The sequence below is a fragment of the Takifugu flavidus genome, chromosome 11, assembly GCF_003711565.1.
Source record: "Takifugu flavidus isolate HTHZ2018 chromosome 11, ASM371156v2, whole genome shotgun sequence".
Classification (NCBI taxonomy): Eukaryota; Metazoa; Chordata; class Actinopteri; order Tetraodontiformes; family Tetraodontidae; genus Takifugu; species Takifugu flavidus.
Genome location: NC_079530.1, coordinates 728,948 through 752,327, shown reverse-complemented (window position 1 = coordinate 752,327; position 23,380 = coordinate 728,948). Strand labels below are relative to the sequence as shown.

Below are 23,380 nucleotides of genomic sequence, written 5' to 3'. Positions count from 1 at the left end.
TCCCCTGGTGCAGCCTCCCCTGGTGCAGCCTCCCCTGGTGCAGCCTCTCCTGGTGCAGCCTCCCCTGGTGCAGCCTCCCCTGGGTGCAGCCTCCCATGGTGCAGCCTCCCCTGGTGCAGCCTCCCTGGTGCAGCCTCCCATGGGTGCAGCCTCCCATGGGTGCAGCCTCCCCTGGGTGCAGCCCCCCTGGAGCCCTCCTCTGGGTGCAGCCTCCCATGGGTGCAGCCTCCCTGGGTGCAGCCTCCCCTGGAGCAGCCTCCTCTGGGTGCAGCCTCCCATGGGTGCAGCCTTCCCTGGTGCAGCCTCCCCTGGGTGCAGCCTCCCCTGGGTGCAGCCTCCCTGGGTGCGGCCTCCCCTGGTGCGGCCTCCCCTGGTGCAGCCTCCCTGGAGCAGCCTCCCCTGGAGCAGCCTCCCATGGGCAGCCTCCCCTGGGTGCAGCCTCCCCTGGGTGCAGCCTCCCCTGGTGCAGCCTCCCCTGGTGCAGCCTCCCCTGGTGCAGCCTCCCCTGGAGCAGCCTCCCATGGGTGCAGCCTCCCCTGGAGCAGCCTCCCCTGGGTGCAGCCTCCCATGGGTGCAGCCTCCCATGGGTGCAGCCTCCCCTGGAGCAGCCTCCCCTGGGTGCAGCCTCCCCTGGGTGCAGCCTCCCATGGGTGCAGCCTCCCCTGGTGCAGCCTCCTCTGGGTGCAGCCTCCTCTGGGTGCAGCCTCCCCTGGGTGCAGCCTCCCCTGGTGCAGCCTCCCCTGGTGCAGCCTCCCCTGGAGCAGCCTCCCTGGGTGCAGCCTCCCCTGGGTGCAGCCTCCCCTGGTGCAGCCTCCCCTGGTGCAGCCTCCCCTGGAGCAGCCTCCCCTGGTGCAGCCTCCCTGGTGCAGCCCCCCTGGAGCAGCCTCCCCTGGTGCAGCCTCCCCGGGTGCAGCCTCCCTGGTGCAGCCTCCCCTGGGTGCAGCCTCCCTGGTGCAGCCTCCCCTGGTGCAGCCTCCCCTGGAGCAGCCTCCCCTGGGTGCACCTCCCCCCTGGTGCAGCCTCCCCTGGAGCAGCCTCCCCTGGGTGCAGCCTCCCCTGGGTGCAGCCTCCCCTGGTGCAGCCTCCCCTGGGTGCAGCCTCCCCTGGTGCAGCCTCCCCTGGTGCAGCCTCCCCTGGAGCAGCCTCCCCTGGGTGCAGCCTCCCCTGGTGCAGCCTCCCCTGGAGCAGCCTCCCCTGGGTGCAGCCTCCCCTGGTGCAGCCTCCCATGGGTGCAGCCTCCCTGGTGCAGCCTCCCCTGGAGCAGCCTCCCCTGGGTGCAGCCTCCCCTGGTGCAGCCTCCCCTGGAGCAGCCTCCCCTGGGTGCAGCCTCCCCTGGTGCAGCCTCCCATGGGTGCAGCCTCCCCTGGTGCAGCCTCCCCTGGTGCAGCCTCCAGGCTACTGCCCCCAGGGGTAAACAGCGGTACTCTGGACAGCAGGTCTCATCGCTGTAGCCAGCCTGACCCACTGATGACTGAACCCAAGCCCTTCTTACCTCGGTGACGGGCAGCTCCAGGTGAACCAAGTCCTCAGCCTTGCCCACGGGGGGCTGGAGAGCAGTGTCCAGCAGCAGGATGCCGTTGAGGTCCTTCCTACACCCGACTGCGTAGTCATCCACAAAAAGCACCTTGTCCACGGTGGGAACGTACTGACACCTGATGCGACCGCCAGGTTTAGCTGTGAACAAGGAATGAAACACAAGCTAATATTTACGTTACAGCCCTCTTTTTCTAGATGAAATAGTTCCTCTCTAACGCCAAAAGGCAGGCTGAGACTGAAAGAGACATTTCATGTTGATTCTGGTGTAAAATAGAAGGAAAATGTAGAACACAAGCAGCGCAGGTTGGAAGCAGAGCAGGTTGTATAGACGGCATACGCTCTACACACACACTATACACACTATACACACTATACACTCTATACACTCTATACACTCTATACACTCTATACACTCTATACACTCTATACATATATACTCTATATGATCTATAGACGAAATACACCCACATCCTGGTCTGGCTGTGGTGCGAACACCAACACATGAGAGGGGAGGCTGATCACTGCTGGGGAGGGCAGGAAGCAGCCTACAGGAGGAGGGTCAGTGGTGGGGAGGAAGTCCCCTACAGGAGGAGGGTCAGTGGTGGGGAGGGTCACCTACAGGAGGAGGGTCAGTGGTGGGGAGGAAGCAGCCTACAGGAGGAGGGTCAGTGGTGGGGAGGAAGCAGCCTACAGGAGGAGGGTCACTGGTGGGGAGGGTCACCTACAGGAGGAGGGTCAGTGGTGGGGAGGAAGCAGCCTACAGGAGGAGGGTCAGTGGTGGGGAGGAAGCAGCCTACAGGAGGAGGGTCAGTGGTGGGGAGGAAGTCCCCTACAGGAGGAGGGTCAGTGGTGGGGAGGAAGTCCCCTACAGGAGGAGGGTCAGTGGTGGGGAGGAAGCAGCCTACAGGAGGAGGGTCAGTGGTGGGGAGGGTCACCTACAGGAGGAGGGTCAGTGGTGGGGAGGAAGTCCCCTACAGGAGGAGGGTCAGTGGTGGGGAGGAAGCAGCCTACAGGAGGAGGGTCAGTGGTGGGGAGGGTCACCTACAGGAGGAGGGTCAGTGGTGGGGAGGAAGTCCCCTACAGGAGGAGGGTCACTGGTGGGGAGGAAGCAGCCTACAGGAGAGGGTCAGTGGTGGGGAGGAAGCAGCCTACAGGAGGAGGGTCACTGGTGGGGAGGAAGTCCCCTACAGGAGGAGGGTCAGTGGTGGGGAGGAAGCAGCCTACAGGAGGAGGGTCACTGGTGGGGAGGAAGTCCCCTACAGGAGGAGGGTCAGTGGTGGGGAGGAAGCAGCCTACAGGAGGAGGGTCACTGGTGGGGAGGAAGTCCCCTACAGGAGGAGGGTCAGTGGTGGGGAGGAAGCAGCCTACAGGAGGAGGGTGGCCAATGGGGCCATTGAGGAAGAAGCTCAAACACAGCTAAGACAGTGGAGGTCATGGTTGGCTTCAGAAAGGAGCCGGGACCTTGAGCCAAATTCATCCAAGGGCTTGAAGGAACAAGCTCGGCAACATCAGCAAGGACATCACGTTGACTGTCAACACTGCCCAGCAGGACTGTTGGACCTTCTACCCTCAGACTGGAGGCACCACAGGAGTCCACAACGGCAGCTTCCTCTAACAACAATCCGGCTGATGGAGCACTATGCTCCTTTTAAATACTTAAGGCCTATTTTTATCCATGTTGTGGTTATCAAAGACAGAACGTTGTTGCCCATGGAAACGTGTAAACTGTGTAACAGAAATGAGAGGGGAACCCACCAGTGGGGGGGGGGGGGTCAGTGGGGCCAGTGCATTATATCTGCAGAAGTCAGCAGGGATGGTCCTGAAGTTAGAAGCTATGGTCTGATTGACCATCAAAGATAATAAATGGAAGCCACTGAGAACATGAGCAGGCAACAAAGCCAAGTCAGGGGAGGAGGAAGCCTGAGCTGTTGACATCTGTCGGTTTTAATTTATTTATTCTACGTGACTTTCTCGCCCATTCAGAAACCTTCAGTTCATATGTGATACATACTGTTCCTGTGAAGTGATTCATTTTATAACGCGAGCTGAACTCAGAATAAAAGCTTTAAACATGGGCCTTGGTGGAGCACAGACAGGTACGCAGTGGTGTGTGCATGCAGAGCCAAGAGGGGAGTGTTTTAAATACTACAGCTTCATTACAAGAGCCCAACCACTCCAGCTCGGCCCAAATCCTCCCACCGACGACCTCCTCGTGACTGTCGTGTCACTGTTGTGTCGACCGAAGCGGCGTCGGCTCCCGGCGGCGTGGAGCCGCAGGAAGGTGAAGCCAGACTCGGGGTGTGGTGAAATCCTTTTAAATGGGCAAGCTTTGCTCGTGGCGTGCCAACACAGCCAAAAGGCGTGAAGACAAGCCAGGCTTTGATTGATTCGGAATCTCAGATTTATTTTTTCTTTCATTAAAAAAAAAAAAAAAAAGAAAACGACATTGTGTCAGATGTCAGCTGAACAATTTTCCACATTTCTGCCATTTTAGAGCCAAATACTCCTGCATCCATAAGGGGACTGACAGGCTGAAAACTACCAGCAGAGTTTCGAGGAGCCGCCAGCCATTAGGCTTAAAAACGTGCTGATGCGCTTTTAGTTTCTGTTCTGCCTTCCTGTGATCCGCATCCAGGACTTGGTAAACGTGACCCTCTCCCAGCTGTTAGACAGAGCAGCAGGAACGAGTGTGATGGGACAGGTGTTCCAACATTATTCTGCACCGCTGGAGGAGCTGACAGCCTGGTGGATCAGCAGCCACCTCACCAACATCACGGCTGGGTGACACAACAGCCCCACAGGGTGACACTTTATCGCCCCTCGCTACAACACACTGCCGTCAACGCCGCCCGGCTAACTTTGGCTAGCGCCGAGCTAGCTTCTAAAAGAGCCGGTTCTAAAAGAGCCGCTTCTGGGTCCACAAACAGTGGACGCACAAAGACCCTGGACGTGGTGGAAGGTTACAGGTCCAGCGTCTGATACTGATTCAGCAGCCCCGGGAGGACTGTGCGGCTAAACCCAGCAGGCCCAGCACAAGTTGCAGGGTAGCTCCCGTCTGCTAGCGGGGCTGGACTGTTGTCAGCGGTAGTTGACAACTTAAAGCCTGACAGTTAGAACCGGAACGCGGTGTTTCAAACGTTGGCGACGGGCCGCGGGTCCTCACCGTGTAAAGCAGACGCCTGGAGAATCGCCCCCGAAGTACCGTCGACCACTTTAATACTGCCGCGGCTGGTCACGGCCAGGATAGCGTTCAGGGCCGGGTGGTAGGAGAGGCTCCGCAGGCCCTCCTCGTCGCAACGCAGGCAGCCGTCTCTCAGCACAATCCAGTCGGAGGAGCCAAACGAGCAGGAGCCCGGCGAGGCCGCGGCCGCCATCTTTCTTGGTTTGCCTTCCCGTCTGCAATTTTTGGGGATGCGATGACACACGTAATGCTGGTAAGTGTCTGAGACGAACTATTAGCTGTCTGCCACCGCCGACTTCTTCCGCGGCCGCTTCTCTTCCGCCTGTGTGCGCAGCAGGAGCTATTCACCATTCACGCAGCAGGAACTCCAGGCAGCCCGATCTGTCACTCACACGTAGGTAAACGGAGCTGGCGTAGCGCCGCCAACTCTCGCGAGAACACCCGGGCGGCGCTCGCTGGGGACGGGCATGACGTCACAGGGGCCAGGGGTGACAGGAGGCCTTTGAAAGATCCAGACTCCCCAGTTTCTATTTTCCAGTCGGAATTCTGTCGTGACTACCGGTCACACAGATTCACGCCTTTTGTTGTTTTGTATACGGAGGCTGTTGTCAGTTTTCCGGTTGTTGTTGCAGCACTAAATGCTACAGAAATGAGACATGGAACTTCTCATAAGACTCATGAAACCACTACAGTTGCACCCAAGACAGAAATTCACGTTAAACTTCTGACGCTATAAATACCTTACCGCATTATTCTGCGTAGGGGGCGCTAGAGTGCATAAATGACAATATTTGTAGGCTTAATTATAAAACATAATGCCAAGAGGCCTCAGCAAGGAAACTCTGGGAAACCCTGGCATATTATGGACACATCTTATCGGGGGTACAGGACGTCTAGCAATCCAGGGGAAAAAAACATTAGGAATCTCCAAAGGGAGGGAAACGGTTTATTATTACATCATTATTATTTGCTCCATAGAAAGTCCAAAATTCCATACACTAGCTACAGCAGACACAAGCATATGCAGCGTATTTCCATGCATACAAATACAAAAAGCAGGTGGAATATTAACGAAACCGTTGAGGAGCACCCCTCCAACATCAGCCTCCTCTGCTGATGGAGTCCGGCTGCTGAAACTCTGGGAAGATAATAATGAAGATACCGAGATCCCGAAGAACACACGGCTTCGTGTGAAATGAGACGTGCACACGTGCAAGAACATGGTGCAGAGGGCTTCTCCACCTGCTGCCCCCGCCCTCACCAGGTCTACCCCAGCATCATCAGACATCCTCATGTCTCCGGTCGTCATCCTTCTCTTTCCGTCTAGACAACATGAGCCTGTGGACTACAGAAGACCCCCACACGAGCCCTGGGACCCTGAGGTGGGCCCTCATTCAGGGGGGAGCTGCCTTCAGCCGTCTCTCCTCTCGTTCTCTCAGACACGATCGCTTCGTTCCCTCACCAGTGTCCTGCTGTGTTTACGTCTATTCACACCCACATTAATCTATATTAACCTCGAGGCATCAGTGATCTTGAATGTAGCATCAACTGTTCCTGACTCTTTGGGTTCATGAGCCAATTAAAAGCTTTTGTTGTGGGGATATTCCATTTCTAGTCAGGAGAATAAGACACAGAACCTTGGCTGAAGACTTCCTATTTGTGTCTGACAGAACCCTGGAGATCAGCCGGATCCCACCTCCAGGATCAACCTTTGATGTTTTCCACTGCTGCTTTATTCATACATCCATAATGATCATTTTATACGTTCTGCAGCAATGAGTCAGGAAATGACACACAACAAATATTTAATCCTTTTAATGTATTACTCTTAAACCTTTGACAAACAGATCACAAGGGTAGTAAAAAAGCAATCGTATTGGTTAGAAAGTGTAAGATAACCAACTTCCCAAATCTATAATGTCATGGCACATTAAACTGCACAAACCAAAGCTTTTTTTTTCTACCTTTTCATTCTGTGCGGAAAACATTAAACGTAACATTTTAAACCTAATGCTCTTTTAAAAACAGCTCGAAAACGTATCTCCTGCTTTAATGAACTGGTTAAATGAGAAGATTCAGAAGGATCCATATGCATCCGGATTTTATTAAAGAATGAAATGGGGGGGTAGTTGCAACATCCATAGGGCCCAAATTACAAGAGAGCTGCGTGTGATCATTATTAATTACAGCATTGTTATTGTTGTCACGTGAATCATCAGAACTGTAACAACTGTGATGATGATGATGATGAGGAGGAGGAGGAGGAGGACAATAATGTGCTCTGGTTCCTCCCCTGATGCCCACACCAACATCAGCACCGAGCAGCTCACACACCAGTATATAGCGACAGGAAGTAAATATACAAAAGGAAAACAGGATAAATAAGGAGGGGCTTTTTGGTCTTAAATTCGTCTCCAACCAGCAGCGAAGCGGCGCTGTAAGCAGCCCAGAAGACTCCAAAGAGCTGGAAGATAAGATCAGGGCTATTAATACTAAAGAACCACAATAACAAGTGAATAACACGCCCACTCACTTTGATCACTGTGGAAACTATCTCAAACTCGCCGATCACCAGGAGGAGAGGAGCGATGAGGATGAGAGGAAGAAGAGAATATCCAATCACACCAAGGACCTGCCCGAAGGAGACCTGTTCAGGAGAGAGCACGGTGAGAACCTGAGGTCCGAGGCTGTCACCTGGGCCAGCTCACACACACACATCTACATCCTCGAGCCTCGTTAGGCTTTCTCCTGGGGACAGCAGAACCAAAGACCCTCTGGACACAGGGGGGTGATCGGCTTTATCTGCTCTGCACCCACGCGGGAGACACGCCGCTGGTCCTCCTCAAACTCTTGTGTCTGATTCCAAATGTGCAAAGGGTTTAAAATGTGTGGTGTAGCTGAAGCCTCTGAACCAATCACACTCATTCGCTCTGACGTGTAAACCCAGTTTAAAATGATGGTCACAGCAGCTCAAAGGACAGAAACGCTCTTCAAACAGCAAACGGCTCTACTTACCTCACCACCAAGAACACGAGCCAGCAGAAAGATGGTCAGCGATCCAAATATCCAGATGGTGATGATCCAGGAAACAACCTGGAGACAAACTGAACCATTAATATAGCCACAGCTAGACTGGCCACAGCTAGACTGGCACAGCTAGACTGGCCACAGCTAGACTGGGCACACAACTAGACTGGGCACAGCTAGACTGGCCACAGCTAGACTGGGCACAACTAGACTGGACACAACTAGACTGGGCACAACTAGACTGGACACAACTAGACTGGACACAGCTAGACTGGCCACAACTAGACTGGGCACAGCTAGACTGGCCACAACTAGACTGGGCACAGCTAGACTGGCCACAACTAGACTGGCACAGCTAGACTGGACACAACTAGACTGGGCACAGCTAGACTGGCCACAACTAGACTGGACACAACTAGACTGGACACAGCTAGACTGGACACAGCTAGACTGGACACAACTAGACTGGACACAACTAGACTGGCCACAGCTAGACTGGCCACAGCTAGACTGGCCACAACTAGACTGGACACAACTAGACTGGACACAACTAGACTGGCCACAGCTAGACTGGACACAACTAGACTGGACACAACTAGACTGGCCACAGCTAGACTGGACACAGCTAGACTGGACACAACTAGCCTGGACACAACTAGACTGGACACAACTAGACTGGACACAACTAGACTGGCCACAGCTAGACTGGACACAACTAGACTGGACACAACTAGACTGGCCACAGCTAGACTGGACACAGCTAGACTGGACACAACTAGACTGGCCACAGCTAGACTGGACACAACTAGACTGGACACAACTAGACTGAGCACAGCTAGACTGGACACAGCTAGACTGGCCACAACTAGACTGGCCACAACTAGACTGGACACAGCTAGACTGGACACAGCTAGACTGGACACAACTAGACTGGCCACAGCTAGACTGGCCACAGCTAGACTGGACACAACTAGACTGGACACAGCTAGACTGGCCACAGCTAGACTGGACACAGCTAGACTGGCCACAGCTAGACTGGACACAACTAGACTGGACACAGCTAGACTGGACACAGCTAGACTGGACACAGCTAGACTGGACACAACTAGACTGGCCACAACTAGACTGGCCACAACTAGACTGGACACAGCTAGACTGGCCACACTAGCCTGGCCACAACTAGCCTGGACACAGCTAGACTGGACACAGCTAGAATGGACACAACTAGCCTGGCCACAACTAGCCTGGACACAGCTAGACTGGACACAGCTAGACTGGCCACAATTAGACTGGGCACAACTAGACTGGGCACAACTAGACTGGCCACAACTAGACTGGGCACAACTAGACTGGACACAGCTAGACTGGACACAGCTAGACTGGGCACAACTAGACTGGCCACAACTAGACTGGCCACAACTAGACTGGGCACAGCTAGACTGGACACAACTAGCCTGGCCACAACTAGACTGGACACAGCTAGACTGGGCACAGCTAGACTGGACACAGCTAGACTGGACACAGCTAGACTGGACACAACTAGACTGGACACAGCTAGACTGGACACAACTAGACTGGACACAGCTAGACTGGAATGAACTGGACTAGTTTGGCCCAAACTAAACTAGGCTGGACTAAACTAGGCTGGACTAAACTAGGCTGGACTGGTGGAGAAGCTCAACAGTGAACATAAAGACTTTCAGAGTGAAACCGTAGGAGCTCGTTTTGAATCAGACACCACTTGAAGCTAAATTTAAATAAAGATCTTACTGTCAGGTATTTATGAAACTGTGCATTTAGACTAAATCCACGGTGACGACAGTATTCACCCTCCTCGCAGCCAACCTGAATAATTCACATGTATTGCACCCAAAAGTGGTCCTCAAAAGAAATGTCCAAATAATTCCCTTCTGATGATGAAATAAAATGGACTGAAGCCAAATAACACAGTAGTGTCATTACATGCTAGTAAATGAGCTGAAGCTGCTGAAACAGAGATACTGTTCTACATGTTTCTAGCCAAGGTGACTGTGATTTATATAAGAGGGAATCCTCTGTGCACCACTAGAGGGAGGCTGTGTCCCACCTGTGGGACGTCTTCTGTCCAAACCAGAGGGAAGGAAGTTGTAGGACATTAAACAATAGGAGACAGGAGAGCAGGAGGTAGGTGGGGGTTACTCTATATTGGTGCCTCTCCATTGAGTGATGAGAGCATCAGTGGTTGTTTCTGCAGCACTTATAACCACACAGGACACAAACTCTAACTTTGCACATGTATTTGCAGCGTAGCAGCAGCGTGCGTGTAAAGGTGTCCATACCCTGAACTGTCCATAGATGGAGACCATGGAGAAAAGCAGCACAACAGCTAGAGGGCCCCAAAAGTCTGGATTGTCTCGGACAACCTGCCGGTTGTAACCCAACGATGGCATTGGCATTAACACGCATCGAATCTTGTAATAGATGTCCTTCAGGTCGATGTCCAGCTCCTCCCTAGTCGTACAGAGAAACCACAAGGATGAGAGAACAGTGGCATTAACGGAGCAGGTGTGCACAGCCTCAAACCGCAGGAAAAACGTTAGAGGAGCAGAACAGCCGTCATTTTTAGCAGCTTTTTTCCCCCCACACGCGTCGAACCCTGCTAATTTATACATGATATAGAACGAACACATTCTTGAAGCTTTTTGAAGAAAATCAATCTTGAAAACACTCTTGAAGACTGGGTGGACACACAGAGCAGACGGCCGAGGTGTTTCCAGGGTTTCTGTATAAATATCTCATGTTACAACATAAAAAACTGCAGCTTATATTCAGGTGAGCTAAATATTTGCTCTGTACTCTTAAGAGCACGTCTACCAATGGGGGCATATATAAGGAGACTCCAGGCCTGGGGGCCACCAAGTCTTGCCTACGGGATTTTTCTGGCTTCTTTTACGTTTAATAAAGAAGAAACTTCATGATGTTCACCTCAGGTTGTGTTTGCCTATTAAGGTCCATGAATACCAAGATGATGTATTGTTGAATTCTAAGTGCACACTTCCTTTTAAACACAAATGTGCATGAACACCTGTTTCATTTCTGTTACGGATACTCACAGAAGAGGCTTGTTTTCTTCAGCATCGTCCTCTTCCACCTCCAGCAGCCAGCCGTACCCTCTCTGCCTCAGGAAGGTGGTTGCATATGGGTCTTTCCCGCCGTCCGTGCCCATGTTGAGTTTAATGTCCTGTGCACTGATGGAGCCACTGAGCTCTGTGGCAGAAGACCAGACAAGTCATCGTACACACAGTTGTTTTTAAGGATTCATCCTGCCTCCTTCCACAGCATCACCAGGGCTGTTTGGGTACCATTCTGTGTGTTGCAGAGGTTAGTGCTGCTCTTTTGTGGTATTACACCTTCACCTGGCAGCCTAACGAAAACGTGCACGTGAGGTAAAGGGTGTCTAAGCCAAGCTTTTATGCTGTATTATCACTACTCGTGTATTGTTTAGGTGCCACTAGTGTTCTTTTCCAGAACACAAGTTACATCATGATTACATGTGACACAACTCATTCACCGTTTTAAACTAAAGGCCTTTAGTGGCTGGACGGGACGGGTAACAAGTCTGGGATAGCCCGAGTACTGGAAGGTAATAATGCAAATAAACGATGTAAACAGGAAACCTAGTTATATTGGAGAAATTATATGGTGCAACCTTTTCCAAAGCTGCCTCTGCAACAGCGTGTTTCTTTTAACTTGCAGTAGAACATGTCAAATTGCTGCCAGATTAGAATGACTGTAGTTTGTTTTAGTGAAATCCTGACACGTCCACATATAGCTAATGGTTAGCATTAGCCTCTCTAGGGCCTGTAATATCAGCTAAAGGAACCTACCTTCAGCCTCCGCAGAGGAGACAAAAGTGAAATCTCCGTTGGAAGGAGGGAACTGCATATTTTTATATTGTTGCTAACCAGACATCGGATATATTTTCTTTAGAAAAAGATACTTATATTAACTTTCTCTCATAAATCCCAGGAAACGTAAACAACGCCATCACAGATCACAGAAGCGCTTCCGTCCGGAAACCGGAAGTGTAGCGGGGTGACACCACCAAAATAAAACTTCCTGGTCATCATAAATCATCCGCCTCGGGTTTTCTTTCCGGGGGGCGGGGAGTTGTACTAACACAAGAATTAAATTACATTAACAGTCATTCAACTTTCTTTATTAAATTTATTTTCCCGTTACATAAATGTTGATATTTTTTTAATATACAAACTGTTTTAATCAAACATCAAAGCAGTTCTAATGATCCCAGTCTTGGTTACTTCATCAGCACCATGAACCAGGTGGTGTAGTCGTGTTCGCCATGCAGAACAGCTAGCAGGCGCGTTCATCAACATCTTTGACACATGAGTGCTCTAGTCTATAGTCTGTACATGTCTGGAAATAAATAGTGACCATCCCTGTCTCCAAGAAGTCCTGACTCTGAGCAGATAGTGAAACTTCATCACCTCCGTGCTCCCTCATTCCTCGCAACCCCAGTTTCCTTACAGAACAAACGGCTCCACCGGCAACAGCGTCGGCCTCCACCTCTCACTCTCCCGCCCAGATTACAAGGATGCACATGTGAGAATGCTTTTTAGGAGTGATTAAGTCCAGCATCAAAGTGGAAACAGTGGAGAGAGGTAAGAGAACCACTTGCAGTTGATCTTTAATTGCACATTTACTTTTTATTTCCAGTTTTTACCGTCACTTGTTGTGTTTAGGTTTGTGTTTAACACCTGATTATTTCATTGCCAGGGATTACTGCTGTAATTATTGTTATTATTATGACCATAAACATTGTGGAGCTATGGAATGCCCCCAAGTAATGACAGGAACGTGAATGGTGCAGCATAAGAGTAAAGAGCTTTGAGCAGCGCATCCTGTCACAGTGTCTCAGCATTGGAGCAGCCACAAGTCCGTGGTGTCAAGAGTGCATCAGCAGCACTGACAGCAGCAGAAGGAGCGTTCCAGCAGTGTGTTCCAGTCCTCTCACCTGAAGATGGGGAATGTTCCAGTGTTGTGTGCAGACATTTCACCAGTGTCAGTGAAACCATCTGCAGTAACAGCAGCATAAATAGATCAGTGGGTTGAAACTGCAGCTTTTGTCCTGGAGCCCCACAGGTGCAATGGTCAAATACATCATTTATTTCTGGTCCCACAGCTATTAGTTTTGGAGTTGTTTTTTTAAGTATGTTAAACAAAATTTGCATTAAGATGCTCTGAGGTTAGAAGTAGAAGTGTTTGGTGATCATTTTTTTCTGTTTAGTGCTGTCAGTTGTATGGAATAATATCAAATCCTTCAGTAAATCCAGTTCTCCTGTTTCAACAAGGGTTAAGGGGGAAACAGCGTTACCGTAAGTTCGCAATGAGCCGCGCACTCAAAACGAAAAGAGTTCCCTTTTTTCTTTTTATCGGGTCACTTGAACATTGGAACGAGCGAACCTGTTATACGTGGGTTACCCGGCCGGGATGAGCAGACATCCCCGACATTTCTCGGACATTTCTACATGTTTATGTGGCTCCAGGCCCCCTGACCAGGTTAAAGCGGTAGAAGAGGGCGGGGGCGGGGATTGTTGGGGCTCTGCGGGCAGCGGTTAATGAAACCATCTCTGATTGGCTAAAGCACTCCGACTCTGACCAATAGAAACACTCCTTCCTGAAGCATCTTTTTACCGCTAAAACTAAACCTTTTCTTTCCCAGTGACTGTTCGGAGTTAAAGCAGCAACAAAGATGTAAGTTAAATTCCGTGTTTGCTTCGACTTGTTTAGTCACGCAGACGTTAGGTTAGCGTTTTTAGGAAACCTGACTTGATTTACACTATTTGGACGAGGGAGTGTGTGAAATATGCTTTAACGTTCTGATATTTGACTCTATCCAGGAAACACGCAGGTTTATGCACATAAACGCAGGTTTATTAGCATAAACCTACGTGTTTGAGCCCTGGGTTATATTGGGTGGCACATAAAGATGTCTTTCTATTTGCGAACTTGGCCTAATAATTGTGTAGTGTTGTGTGTAAGAATAGCTCTCTGGCGGCTGTTAGATCGGGCGTTATTGAAGGAGCAACGCGGTTTTTCTGGATTCTAATGTAATAAGATGGTGGTGGTCCCCTCCTAAAATATAAATACACTTAACTGGTCACTGTAAACTATCTGTGCACGCATAGGTTGCTGCTAAAATCAAACCTCTTTAATTTGACTATAATCAGAACCCACTTCACAATCATTTATGTAAACAGGGTTCACAGGGTCAAAGGTCCATGTGTTACAGTGATCAGTAATAAGGGAGCCGGGGGGTGCCGATGAGCCCCGGGGCACCTTTCCAACTCCTCTGGGCCTGGAATCAAGCCCCCTGGACCACCGCACCATTTGTGTGACACGTTTGACCGCTGCTCCCAAGCAACAACCGATATCATCATCATGTCTTGTGGCTGCGCATGAAACGATGGACATGATGCTAATTATTCTAGAATTTAATGAGTACAGACGTAGTAGTCAAACAAATGTCCACTCAGTCTATTGCGTTCATTAACCTGCTATTGGGACCTAAAACTAGCAGCTTAAGCAGCAATAAACAGGATGATAGAGTCGATTAAAAGCAACCCCACATTAGAATTATTTAACATCAGTCGTGTGTCTTCCTCAGTTCTTTAGTCATTTATTTCCTGTTGGGCAGCTCTACTGTAATGGATGATGAGCATGTATGCGCTTCCAGAGTTGTGGATTTATTCATTTCACCCCAAAAAGCTTGATTGGCGAATGAATTAACCATTTTTCCTTTTCCTTCAAACAGCTCCAGAATCTGGGTGGCTGAGACGGGTCAAATGGGAATCCCCGGCCTTCTGCAGTTCATTAAAGATGCAGCAGAGCCCATCAGCATCAAAAAATATAAAGGCCAGACTGTGGCAGTGGACACCTACTGTTGGCTGCATAAAGGGGCCTTTTCATGTGCTGAGAAGCTCGCTAAAGGAGAACCAACCGATCAGTAACTACCCTTATTTTCTAGTCGGAAATGTCTGTTGTCTCACGTGTTAAGGGACCAAATGTCTCACGTGTTAAGGGACCAAATGTCTCACGTGTTAAGGGACCAGCCACAAGACTTTGCTTTTAGAAGTAGAATCAACTCCTTAGAGCTCACTGCTGGTTGGTCACCTGCTTGTGCTGCTGAATAATCACGCTCCTCTCTTCCAACCCAGGTATGTGTGGTATTGCATGAGATTTGTGGAGATGCTGCTGACCTTCAGAATCAAACCCATTTTGGTGTTTGATGGACGCAATTTGCCTTCAAAACAAGAGGTCGAGAGGGCTCGGAGAGAGTGAGTATTGACAACACACGCATCATTCTGCAGTTTCTACAGATCCTCAGTCCAAGAGGAGCTTTTGGGCAGGTTCACGTCTCTTTTGTGACATTGAGCAAATGTTTCTCTATGACAATTGTGTCTAAAAGCACCTTTCTGTCTAAGGAGTGTGTGTGTTAGACTTCCATGAAAAATAACAGTAGCATGGGTGCAAACCTTAAGGTCAGACTTGAACCAACAACCTTTGAGTTATCCCCTTTGAATGAAATGTACGGTCTGTAGGCGCAGAACGTCCAACCTTCAGAAAGGGCGCCAACTTTTACGTGAAGGCAAAGTATCGGAGGCCAGAGACTGTTTCACCCGCAGCGTGAGCATCACCCCCGCCATGGCTCACAACCTGATGAAGGTGGTAACTCTGGAGGCCTTTGGCCTGACTTAGTCTGCTATCGTACTTCCATCTTAGCTTCTGCCTAATACAGGCTCAGAGGTGGTGACATCAAACTGTTGTCTGTTGTTTGCTCCAGGCTGCCAGGGCAAGAGGGGTGGACTGTATTGTGGCTCCATATGAAGCTGATGCTCAGCTGGCATACCTCACTAAATGGCATCTGGCCCAGGCCGTCATTACAGAAGATTCGGATCTCCTGGCATTTGGTTGCAAAAAGGTAGCTGATGCTGCAGGTTGGGCCCAGAAACTCGGCCATGAAGGACCAGATGGCTCTGAAGCCTTCTGGACATGTAACACTCGTATACATTAGCAGCCACTAACTGTGTTCCTTCTGATTTCTGGCTAAGATCTCTCTGAAAGATGCTTATTTTCTGTCTATCTCGATGCCTTCCTCTCTTTTGTGTCCCCAAGGACGCAGCTGTTCTCCTTGTATGTTTGGCCTCAGCACCCATCATGATGCCTTGTCCTAATGACTTTCCCTTTTGGCTGTTTCTGACAACAATCTCACCATACGCAGCAAAGGCTGCCCAAAAGCGCGGCAAAATGGAATCAACTCCCCCAAAGTAAAGTAAAGATCGGGATATTGATGAACGTTAACTTACCTCAATGTTGCAGGTGATCCTTAAAATGGACAAACACGGAAATGGCCTGGAAATAGACCAGAATAACCTGGGCCGCTGCCGCGCTCTGGGCAACATTTTTACTGAGGAAAAGTTCCGGCACATGTGCATCCTGTCTGGCTGCGACTATCTGCCCTCCCTGCACGGCATTGGGCTGGGGAAGGCCTGCAAGCTGCTGCGACTGGCCAAAGAGCCTGACATTACAAAGGTGAGTTCAGCCTCTCCATGCTGACCTTTCTGAACGTATGGAAGGATTTTCTATGCACTATGGAGCATTTTAGAGCAACCTAGCGGGCAGAAGGGCGTCCAGCCCCTCGCCACAGGTCAGGGGAGGCTAAGGGGTTTAACTCCTGACGGCTCAGGGGCAGCATGACTGCAGACGCCCCAACAGCCCCTCTGACAGCTCCACATCTCACAGTCACTGGTGATGTCAGGGAGGCTACTGGGACCCCAGTGACTGGGCCGCTTAAAGGATTAGTTTGCATTTAAAAGTATATTTCCACCAATATCTATGGAGATTTGTCTGAACTGATCGCAGCAGCGCGTTCTCAGGCTCCTGTTTGCTCTGGTTTTTGCCCAGGTGATCAGAAAGATGGCTCAGTACTTAAAGATGAACCTGCTCATCCCTGAGCAGTACATCGAAGGCTTCACCAGAGCCAACAACACCTTCCTTTACCAGTTGGTGTTTGATCCCGTCAGCAGGAAGGTTGTGCCCCTCAACCCATACCCAGACCACATCAGTGGGGACACGCTCACCTATGCTGGAAGGTAAAAACGCTGCTTTGGTTGCTACGTTAATGTCGGCTGTCCTCGATTTGTCCGTTTCAATTTTGTACTCTTGGATTCATCTTGCAGTCATTTTGGAGAAGAGATTGAGCTCCAGCTGGCAATGGGAAACCTTGACATCGAAACCCTGGAGAGAATAGATGATTTTAATCCAGACAAATCCATCACAAAGGTCCAAAACCCTCCGAAATATCAACAGCTGGTTTTAAAGAACAACTGACCTTTCTGTGAATGTCTTCTCAGGCTTCTAAAGGCAAAAGTCACAGCTGGAAAGAATCATGTGCCTCCACTGGGCCGAGTATCTGGAGCAGAGACTTCAGCACAACGCACCATCAGAACTGGGTTCAAAATCAGCAGCCGCTTCTCCAGAAGGGTCCTCTCAGATCAAGGAGAAGGAGACTGGGACGGATGTTCTGAGGAGGCCCTGCAGAGAGCTGCAGCTGAAGAGGCCGCGAGAAGGTGAGCACCAGCACACGGACTACAGACATGACGTCAGAACGATGCTAATGTGGAGTAGGGCTGGAGCAGGAGGAGATGCTCACACACACACACACACACTCACTGGAGCTGCTGCTGCTGCTGCTGAGCTTCCTGGACAGAGCCGCGGTCTTGGTTTTCCAGGAGCTCCTCCGTGCCCAGCACACCCACGCTCCATGAGGTGCTGCTGGTCACTGGTGTAAACAGCAGATCTTCTTTTGAGCGTGTGCACGTCTCGTTCTCCCTCGTCGGTGATCTTTCACCCCTGACCTTACTGTTACTGTGGATGAGAGCCAGCGCAGGAGTCTCCTCCACACTCCTGATAAAAGAAGGGACTGGCGATAATTGCCTCTGCCTCTTGTGTCTCCACCAGGAAGCGTTTTATCCGACCAGGACCTCCTGCTGCAGTACTGTGGCTCCGAGGAGAAGCGGCGCAGGTGTGAGCCGCCGCCGGCCAGGCAGCCGTCAAAGCACCTGGCCACCGTTCTGCAGAGGAGGAACCAGGATGCTGAGGAGGGCGATGGAGACACCTGCAGCAGGTGACGCCACGGTTATTGGAAGGAGTTGCTGAAGATGAACCTCCGCGTTGTAAAGGTCACCTCCTATAGATGGCGTTTTGGTTCCTCACGTCTCTGTGTCCTTCATTTAGATTCTTCAGAAGTTGCAGTTCAGGACACAGGACAGCGGACACCCCCGTCTCCGGTCGTGTGCTGCCCAGAACCGCCAGTCGGGGTTTCAGACTGTTCGACTGGTCTTCAGACTTTCCCCCAGCAGAACAACCCAGTCACCTCTCTCGGACCTCAAGCCTGGTCACTCAGCAGCAGGAGATCTCCCCCCCAGGCCAGTCTGCTGCCAGCAGACACCCAGACAGCAACGAGGATCGTCCAGACTCCCCTCTGTCCCAGGACAGTGCCTACTGGTCCCAGTCCCAGCCCCACCAGAGACCTTCCTACCAGAAGGAGGACGCAGCAGTGGTAGGTTGATGAAACAGCCGAGCGATCATCATGAAGCAAAGGAAGGCTTAGTTTACTCCTGTGCTCCCCCAGGAAAGGGCTCTGGATTCTGCGTCAGAGCAGAGCGTCTCCCAGGCAGAAGGACGAGATGAGACGCCCCGGCTGCTCAGATCAAAGGTGGGTCTCTACCGTCCTCCACTGAGGTGGTGGTGAATGTTCTCAGCCGTCCAGGTGGAGCAGAACTCTTGGCCATCTTGGTCTGAGCTGGCTCGCCCTTCGATGGCTTGAATTTCCTTAAAATGAGAAGTTTGGTGCTGGTTTGGTGCTGGTTTCTCTTCATGGCTGCAGCAGAACCGCAGGTGGACCTTTACACCAAGGCAGGTTAACGACTAACAATGGGCTAGTTCCTCTTTCCTGAGAGCTTCAACCAGCTTCTGCTGTGTCTGACTGCAACCACAACTCCTTCCTCGTTATATCAGAGGCAACGTGCACGCTGCTGTGGACACCTGAGCTTCTGTTGCTGTCAGGCTGAAAGAGGAGCCCTGCGAGGGCTCGTCAATGATTCACAAAGCTGCCCCGGAGTCACCTGTGGCTCCCCCTCTGCTCCATTAAAACATCATCTAACAGCTGTACAGGTGATGCTCAATGAGGGTGGAGTCACGGTCACGGAGGCTACATGGTGGTGGGGGGGTGGTGGCACCGCTGTGATCTGGCTTCTCAAACCAGCCCTGGGCCACAATGGTCAGGACCCAGCTGCCTCAGCACCGCCTCGTTTATAAAGCGATCATCAGAGCAGGACGCTTCGATGTGATCTATGGTGCTCGCCTGTTTTGAAGACCGCCGTCAACTTTATTAGCTGAGATGCTAATGTCTAGGCTATCGCTGCCTGACCCAAGAGAAAAGGCGGATACAATCCTCTTTGTGGTTTGTCTGGTCCAGGATACTGGACAGATACCGTCTGGGTCATTAACCACACGGTGGTTCTTCACCTTTGGGGTGAGGTGCCCCTCCTGGATGGAGGGAGAGGGTTAGGGGTGAGCACCCTGTCTGCTGCCTCTCTGTGGAGACACCCTCAGGAGGAGCTGGTCCATCTGCTGGACACCAGGACCCTGTAACTGGGGAACACAAGAGCTGGTGGTCATGAGCGTCTAAAGCTCCACAGTAATTTTCTGAAACCTTGAAGTGATCAGATGTTCAGATGGTGGAATGGAAACGAGGGACGAGTGGAGCTTCACCTTCCACATGAGCCTTCTGCTGGTTTGGCTCTTCCTGCTCCAGCTGAGCCCATGAGAAGAACTCTCCTCTCACTGCAGGATTCTCTGCTCTGCCAGATGAATGATGGTCCGCTTCTCCTCAGGGTGGTAGAGCGTACCCAGATGAGGGTGCCCAGATGAGGGTACCCAGATGGGGGTACCCAGATGAGGGTACCCAGGTGTGGGTACCCAGATGAGGGTACCCAGATGAGGGTACCAGATGAGGGTACCAGGTGTGGGTACCCAGATGTGGGTACCCAGATGAGGGTACCCAGATGAGCGTACCCAGATGAGCGTACCCAGGTGTGGGTACCCAGATGTGTGTACCCAGATGTGGGTTCCTAGATGTGGGTATCCAGATGTGTGTACCCAGATGAGGGTTCCTAGATGTGGGTACCCAGATGAGGGTACCCAGATGAGGGTACCCAGATGAGGGTATCCAGATGAGGGTGCCCAGATGTGTGTACCCAGATGAGGGTACCCAGATGAGGGTTCCTAGATGTGGGTACCCAGATGGGGGTACCCAGATGAGGGTTCCTAGATGTGGGTATCCAGATGAGGATACCCAGATGGGGGTACCCAGATGAGGTACCCAGATGAGGGTACCTAGATGTGGGTACCTAGATGTGGGTACCCAGATGTGGGTACCCAGATGAGGGTATCCAGATGTGGGTATCCAGATGAGGGTGCCCAGATGAGGGTTCCTAGATGTGGGTACCCAGATGAGGGTGCCCAGATGTGTGTACCCAGATGAGGGTTCCTAGATGTGGGTATCCATATGAGGGTATCCAGATGTGGGTATCCAGATGAGGGTGCCCAGATGTGTGTACCCAGGTGTGGGTATCCAGATGAGGGTGCCCAGATGTGTGTACCCAGATGAGGGTACCCAGGTGTGGGTATCCAGATGAGGGTGCCCAGATGTGTGTACCCAGATGAGGGTTCCTAGATGTGGGTATCCAGATGAGGATACCCAGGTGTGGGTATCCAGATGAGGGTGCCCAGATGTGTGTACCCAGATGTGTGTACCCAGATGAGGGTACCCAGGTGTGGGTATCCAGATGAGGGTACCCAGGTGTGGGTACCCAGGTGTGGGTACCCAGATGGGGGTACCCAGATGGGGGTACCCAGATGGGGGTACCCAGATGAGGGTACCCAGATGGGGGTATCCAGATGAGGGTACCCAGGTGTGGGTACCCAGGTGTGGGTACCCAGGTGTGGGTACCCAGATGAGGGTACCCAGATGAGGGTACCCAGATTCACCACAGGAAGAGCGTTCAGGAGCGACTCCATGGAGTCGGCTGCCACTAGATGGCAGCAGCGAAGCAGCCGAGGGCAAATTCATGACTCAGGCGGCGTTTCTGAAACATCTCCAGCTCGACTCTATAATCTACATCGTTGGATTACTAATGCTCGTGCACGTGCACATGCACTCTGTCCAGCCCTCAGGTCTGACCAAGCCAGCATCCAGCAGCCGTCCAGGAACAAGGACGAAGTTGCTTGGTCCCGCCAGGGTGAGTGGACTGAGGGGAAAGGCTGCTGGTTCTGAGAACACCGCAGGCTTCCAGGCAACAATCAGCAGCCTCTGGAAGAACTTTGGCTTCCAAAAGTAAGACGAGCGCGTCTAATGAGTCTCATTAACCTAACCGGCCCGTTATGGTTGGCTCATCTTTGTTTGGTGTTTTTCAGAACCTCCTCAGTCATGAGTCCTTGTAAGAAATGACCGTGTGGAGGAGCTGCTGCTGGGCTCATGCACGCGCACACACACACACACACACACACACACACACGTGGACGATATTCCCAGATCCTGAAGCTGCTCCAGCCGCTGGGAGACGTGAACCTTGGCTGCAGCTGTAGTTTAATCAAGTCACCCTTCCACCGCTCTTTCTACCCTCATGGTTGTGCTCCAGGGCGGCCCCACAGCTGCCCCACAGCTGCCCCACAGCTGCCCCACAGCTGCCCCTGGAGACACAACCTTCACAGCTGCCCCACAGCTGCCCCATCGTGGAGACACAACCTTCACAGCTGCCCCACAGCGGCCCCACAGCTGCCCCACAGCTGCCCCATCGTGGAGACACAACCTTCACAGCTGCCCCACAGCGGCCCCACAGCTGCCCCACAGCTGCCCCATCGTGGAGACACAACCTTCACAGCTGCCCCACAGCTGCCCCATCGTGGAGACACAACCTTCACAGCTGCCCCACAGCTGCCCCATCGTGGAGACACAACCTTCACAGCTGCCCCACAGCGGCCCCACAGCTGCCCCAAAGCTGCCCCTGGAGACACAACCTTCACAGCTGCCCGACAGCTGCCCCATCGTGGAGACACAACCTTCACAGCTGCCCCATCGTGGAGACACAACCTTCAGCTAATGGCGCTGCTTTGGAATGCGGAGCGCTCTAATTGTTAGTGTCAGAATCTCTGAGCGGCTCCTCATAGCAGACGTTCCTGGGCTGCTGTGGCTCACCTGCTTACTCACCTGCGTTCCTGCTCCTGCTCCTCACCTGCGTTCCTGCTCACTCACCTGCGTTCCTGCTCACTCACCTGCGTTCCTGCTCACTCACCTGCGTTCCTGCTCACTCACCTGCGTTCCTGCTCACTCACCTGCGTTCCTGCTCACTCACCTGTGTGTTTCCGACAGTGATCCGGGCCCTTTGTCCGCCCTGTTTACACAAGTCTTCGTGTGTAAACAGCGGGATGATTAGCAGCTCTGGTGCTCCACTTTCTCCCCTCCTGGCAACAGGATGGAGCTTCTGAGGCTGTGAAGCCTCCTCAGGTGTGAGCAGGTGCTGCGCCACTGCCTCACCTGTGCAGGTGGCCGCTGCAGAAGCCTATACTTGTGGGGACGCAGGCCCATCCAACCTTGTTTACCTGCTAACCTGCTAACTCGTGGTAGCTATGTGGATTAACAGCATTCTCCTCAGCCCAGCATGTTCTGCAGCAGCCTCGTCTCTGGACAGGAGGACATCAGGAGGACTGATTCACCTGGTTACCTGCGTGTCACACCTGCACCACTGAGTAATAATCAGCTTTTGTAGCGAGTCAGCGGGCTGAGAGGCTACTTCCTGTAGCGCCGCGGAGACACGGACACGTCTCTGACTGGACTACTGGACACGTTACAGACGGACCTTTGTTCTGGAGGCACAGACACACGGTCGGTCTCACAGGTGGATCACTCGGATGCTGGTGTGACACAATGACCAGAATGTTGCCCCCCCCCCCCTAAAGAAACACTGAAGTGAATGAAAAACAGCCCGACTATGACTGGAATGCAAAACCCTGGATGACTATCTAGGTTTCTCTCTCTCTCGCTCTCGCTCTACCTGTCTGTGTCTGCCTGTCTGTCTCTGCCTGTCTGTCTCTACCTGTCTGTCTGCCTGTCTCTCTCTACCTGTCTGTCTGCCTGTCTGTCTCTACCTGTCTGTCTGCCTGTCTGTCTCTGCCTGTCTCTCTGTCCCTACACTAATATGTTGGTTTACAGAACAAGTTTAAGTACATATTTAACAGAAATGTTGCACAACTGCTCCTGTCATATTTAATAATACAAATAATAAAAGTGGATCTGCTGATTTTTACCTGAGAGATTTCAGTTTGATTGATTTTCACTTAAAAAATCTGACAGTACAAATATTAAAGAAAAGAGTTAGAGATAAAGTTAGAGGTCCAACGATCACCCACCCTTATACTGTATATATATTTTTATTTGCACATTTAACATTACTTACATATAAATGAGGCGTTATCAAATGTGGTTTTAGCTACTTGAGCAGTCAAACACAGATG

The 23,380-nt window shown here is 51.6% G+C and overlaps 3 protein-coding genes across 6 annotated transcripts in view; 1 reads left to right on the top strand and 2 right to left on the bottom strand.

Moving 5' to 3' along the window:
- Window positions 1–5,121, bottom strand: part of birc6 (baculoviral IAP repeat containing 6) — a 43,756-nt gene extending 38,635 nt beyond the window's left edge. For all 4 annotated transcript variants that reach the window (XM_057047599.1, XM_057047602.1, XM_057047600.1 and 1 more), the window contains exons 1-2: window positions 4,700–5,121; window positions 1,493–1,674 (exon numbers count right to left, since the gene is read on the bottom strand). In XM_057047599.1, coding sequence (XP_056903579.1) covers window positions 1,493–1,674; window positions 4,700–4,910 — 393 coding nt within the window. In that variant the 5' untranslated portion in view covers window positions 4,911–5,121. The remainder of the gene's footprint in view (window positions 1–1,492; window positions 1,675–4,699) is intronic.
- Window positions 5,122–6,517: 1,396 nt separating this feature from the next.
- On the bottom strand, window positions 6,518–11,812 carry yipf4 (Yip1 domain family, member 4). The gene is made up of 6 exons (XM_057047612.1): window positions 11,611–11,812; window positions 10,837–10,990; window positions 10,063–10,234; window positions 7,733–7,810; window positions 7,251–7,364; window positions 6,518–7,181 (listed from the first exon to the last, which is right to left on the bottom strand). The coding sequence occupies exons 1-6, from the start codon at window positions 11,666–11,668 to the stop codon at window positions 7,044–7,046; spliced, it is 714 nt and encodes a 237-aa protein (XP_056903592.1). The 5' UTR covers window positions 11,669–11,812; the 3' UTR covers window positions 6,518–7,043.
- A 1,588-nt stretch (window positions 11,813–13,400) lies between these two features.
- exo1 (exonuclease 1) lies at window positions 13,401–22,818 on the top strand. Its single transcript, XM_057047609.1, is given in 15 exon segments — window positions 13,401–13,498; window positions 14,559–14,750; window positions 14,962–15,081; window positions 15,346–15,469; window positions 15,588–15,725; window positions 16,124–16,336; window positions 16,709–16,896; window positions 16,984–17,086; window positions 17,158–17,241; window positions 17,244–17,373; window positions 17,765–17,930; window positions 18,041–18,365; window positions 18,438–18,521; window positions 21,037–21,203; window positions 21,284–22,818. Coding segments are annotated over 14 exon segments (2,037 nt in total). The 5' UTR covers window positions 13,401–13,498; window positions 14,559–14,589; the 3' UTR covers window positions 21,318–22,818.
- The last annotated feature ends 562 nt before the right edge of the window (window positions 22,819–23,380 follow it).

Excerpts from the sequence above, each read along its gene's own strand:
- yipf4 (XM_057047612.1), bottom strand. The coding sequence starts at position 11,668 with ATGCAGTTCCCTCCTTCCAACGGAGATTTCACTTTTGTCTCCTCTGCG. Across the intron at positions 10,991-11,610 it reads CTCCTCTGCGGAGGCTGAAG|AGCTCAGTGGCTCCATCAGT; the intron begins GTAGGTTCCTTT and ends CTTCTGCCACAG. Across the intron at positions 7,811-10,062 it reads CCATCTATGGACAGTTCAGG|GTTGTTTCCTGGATCATCAC; the intron begins GTATGGACACCT and ends GTTTGTCTCCAG.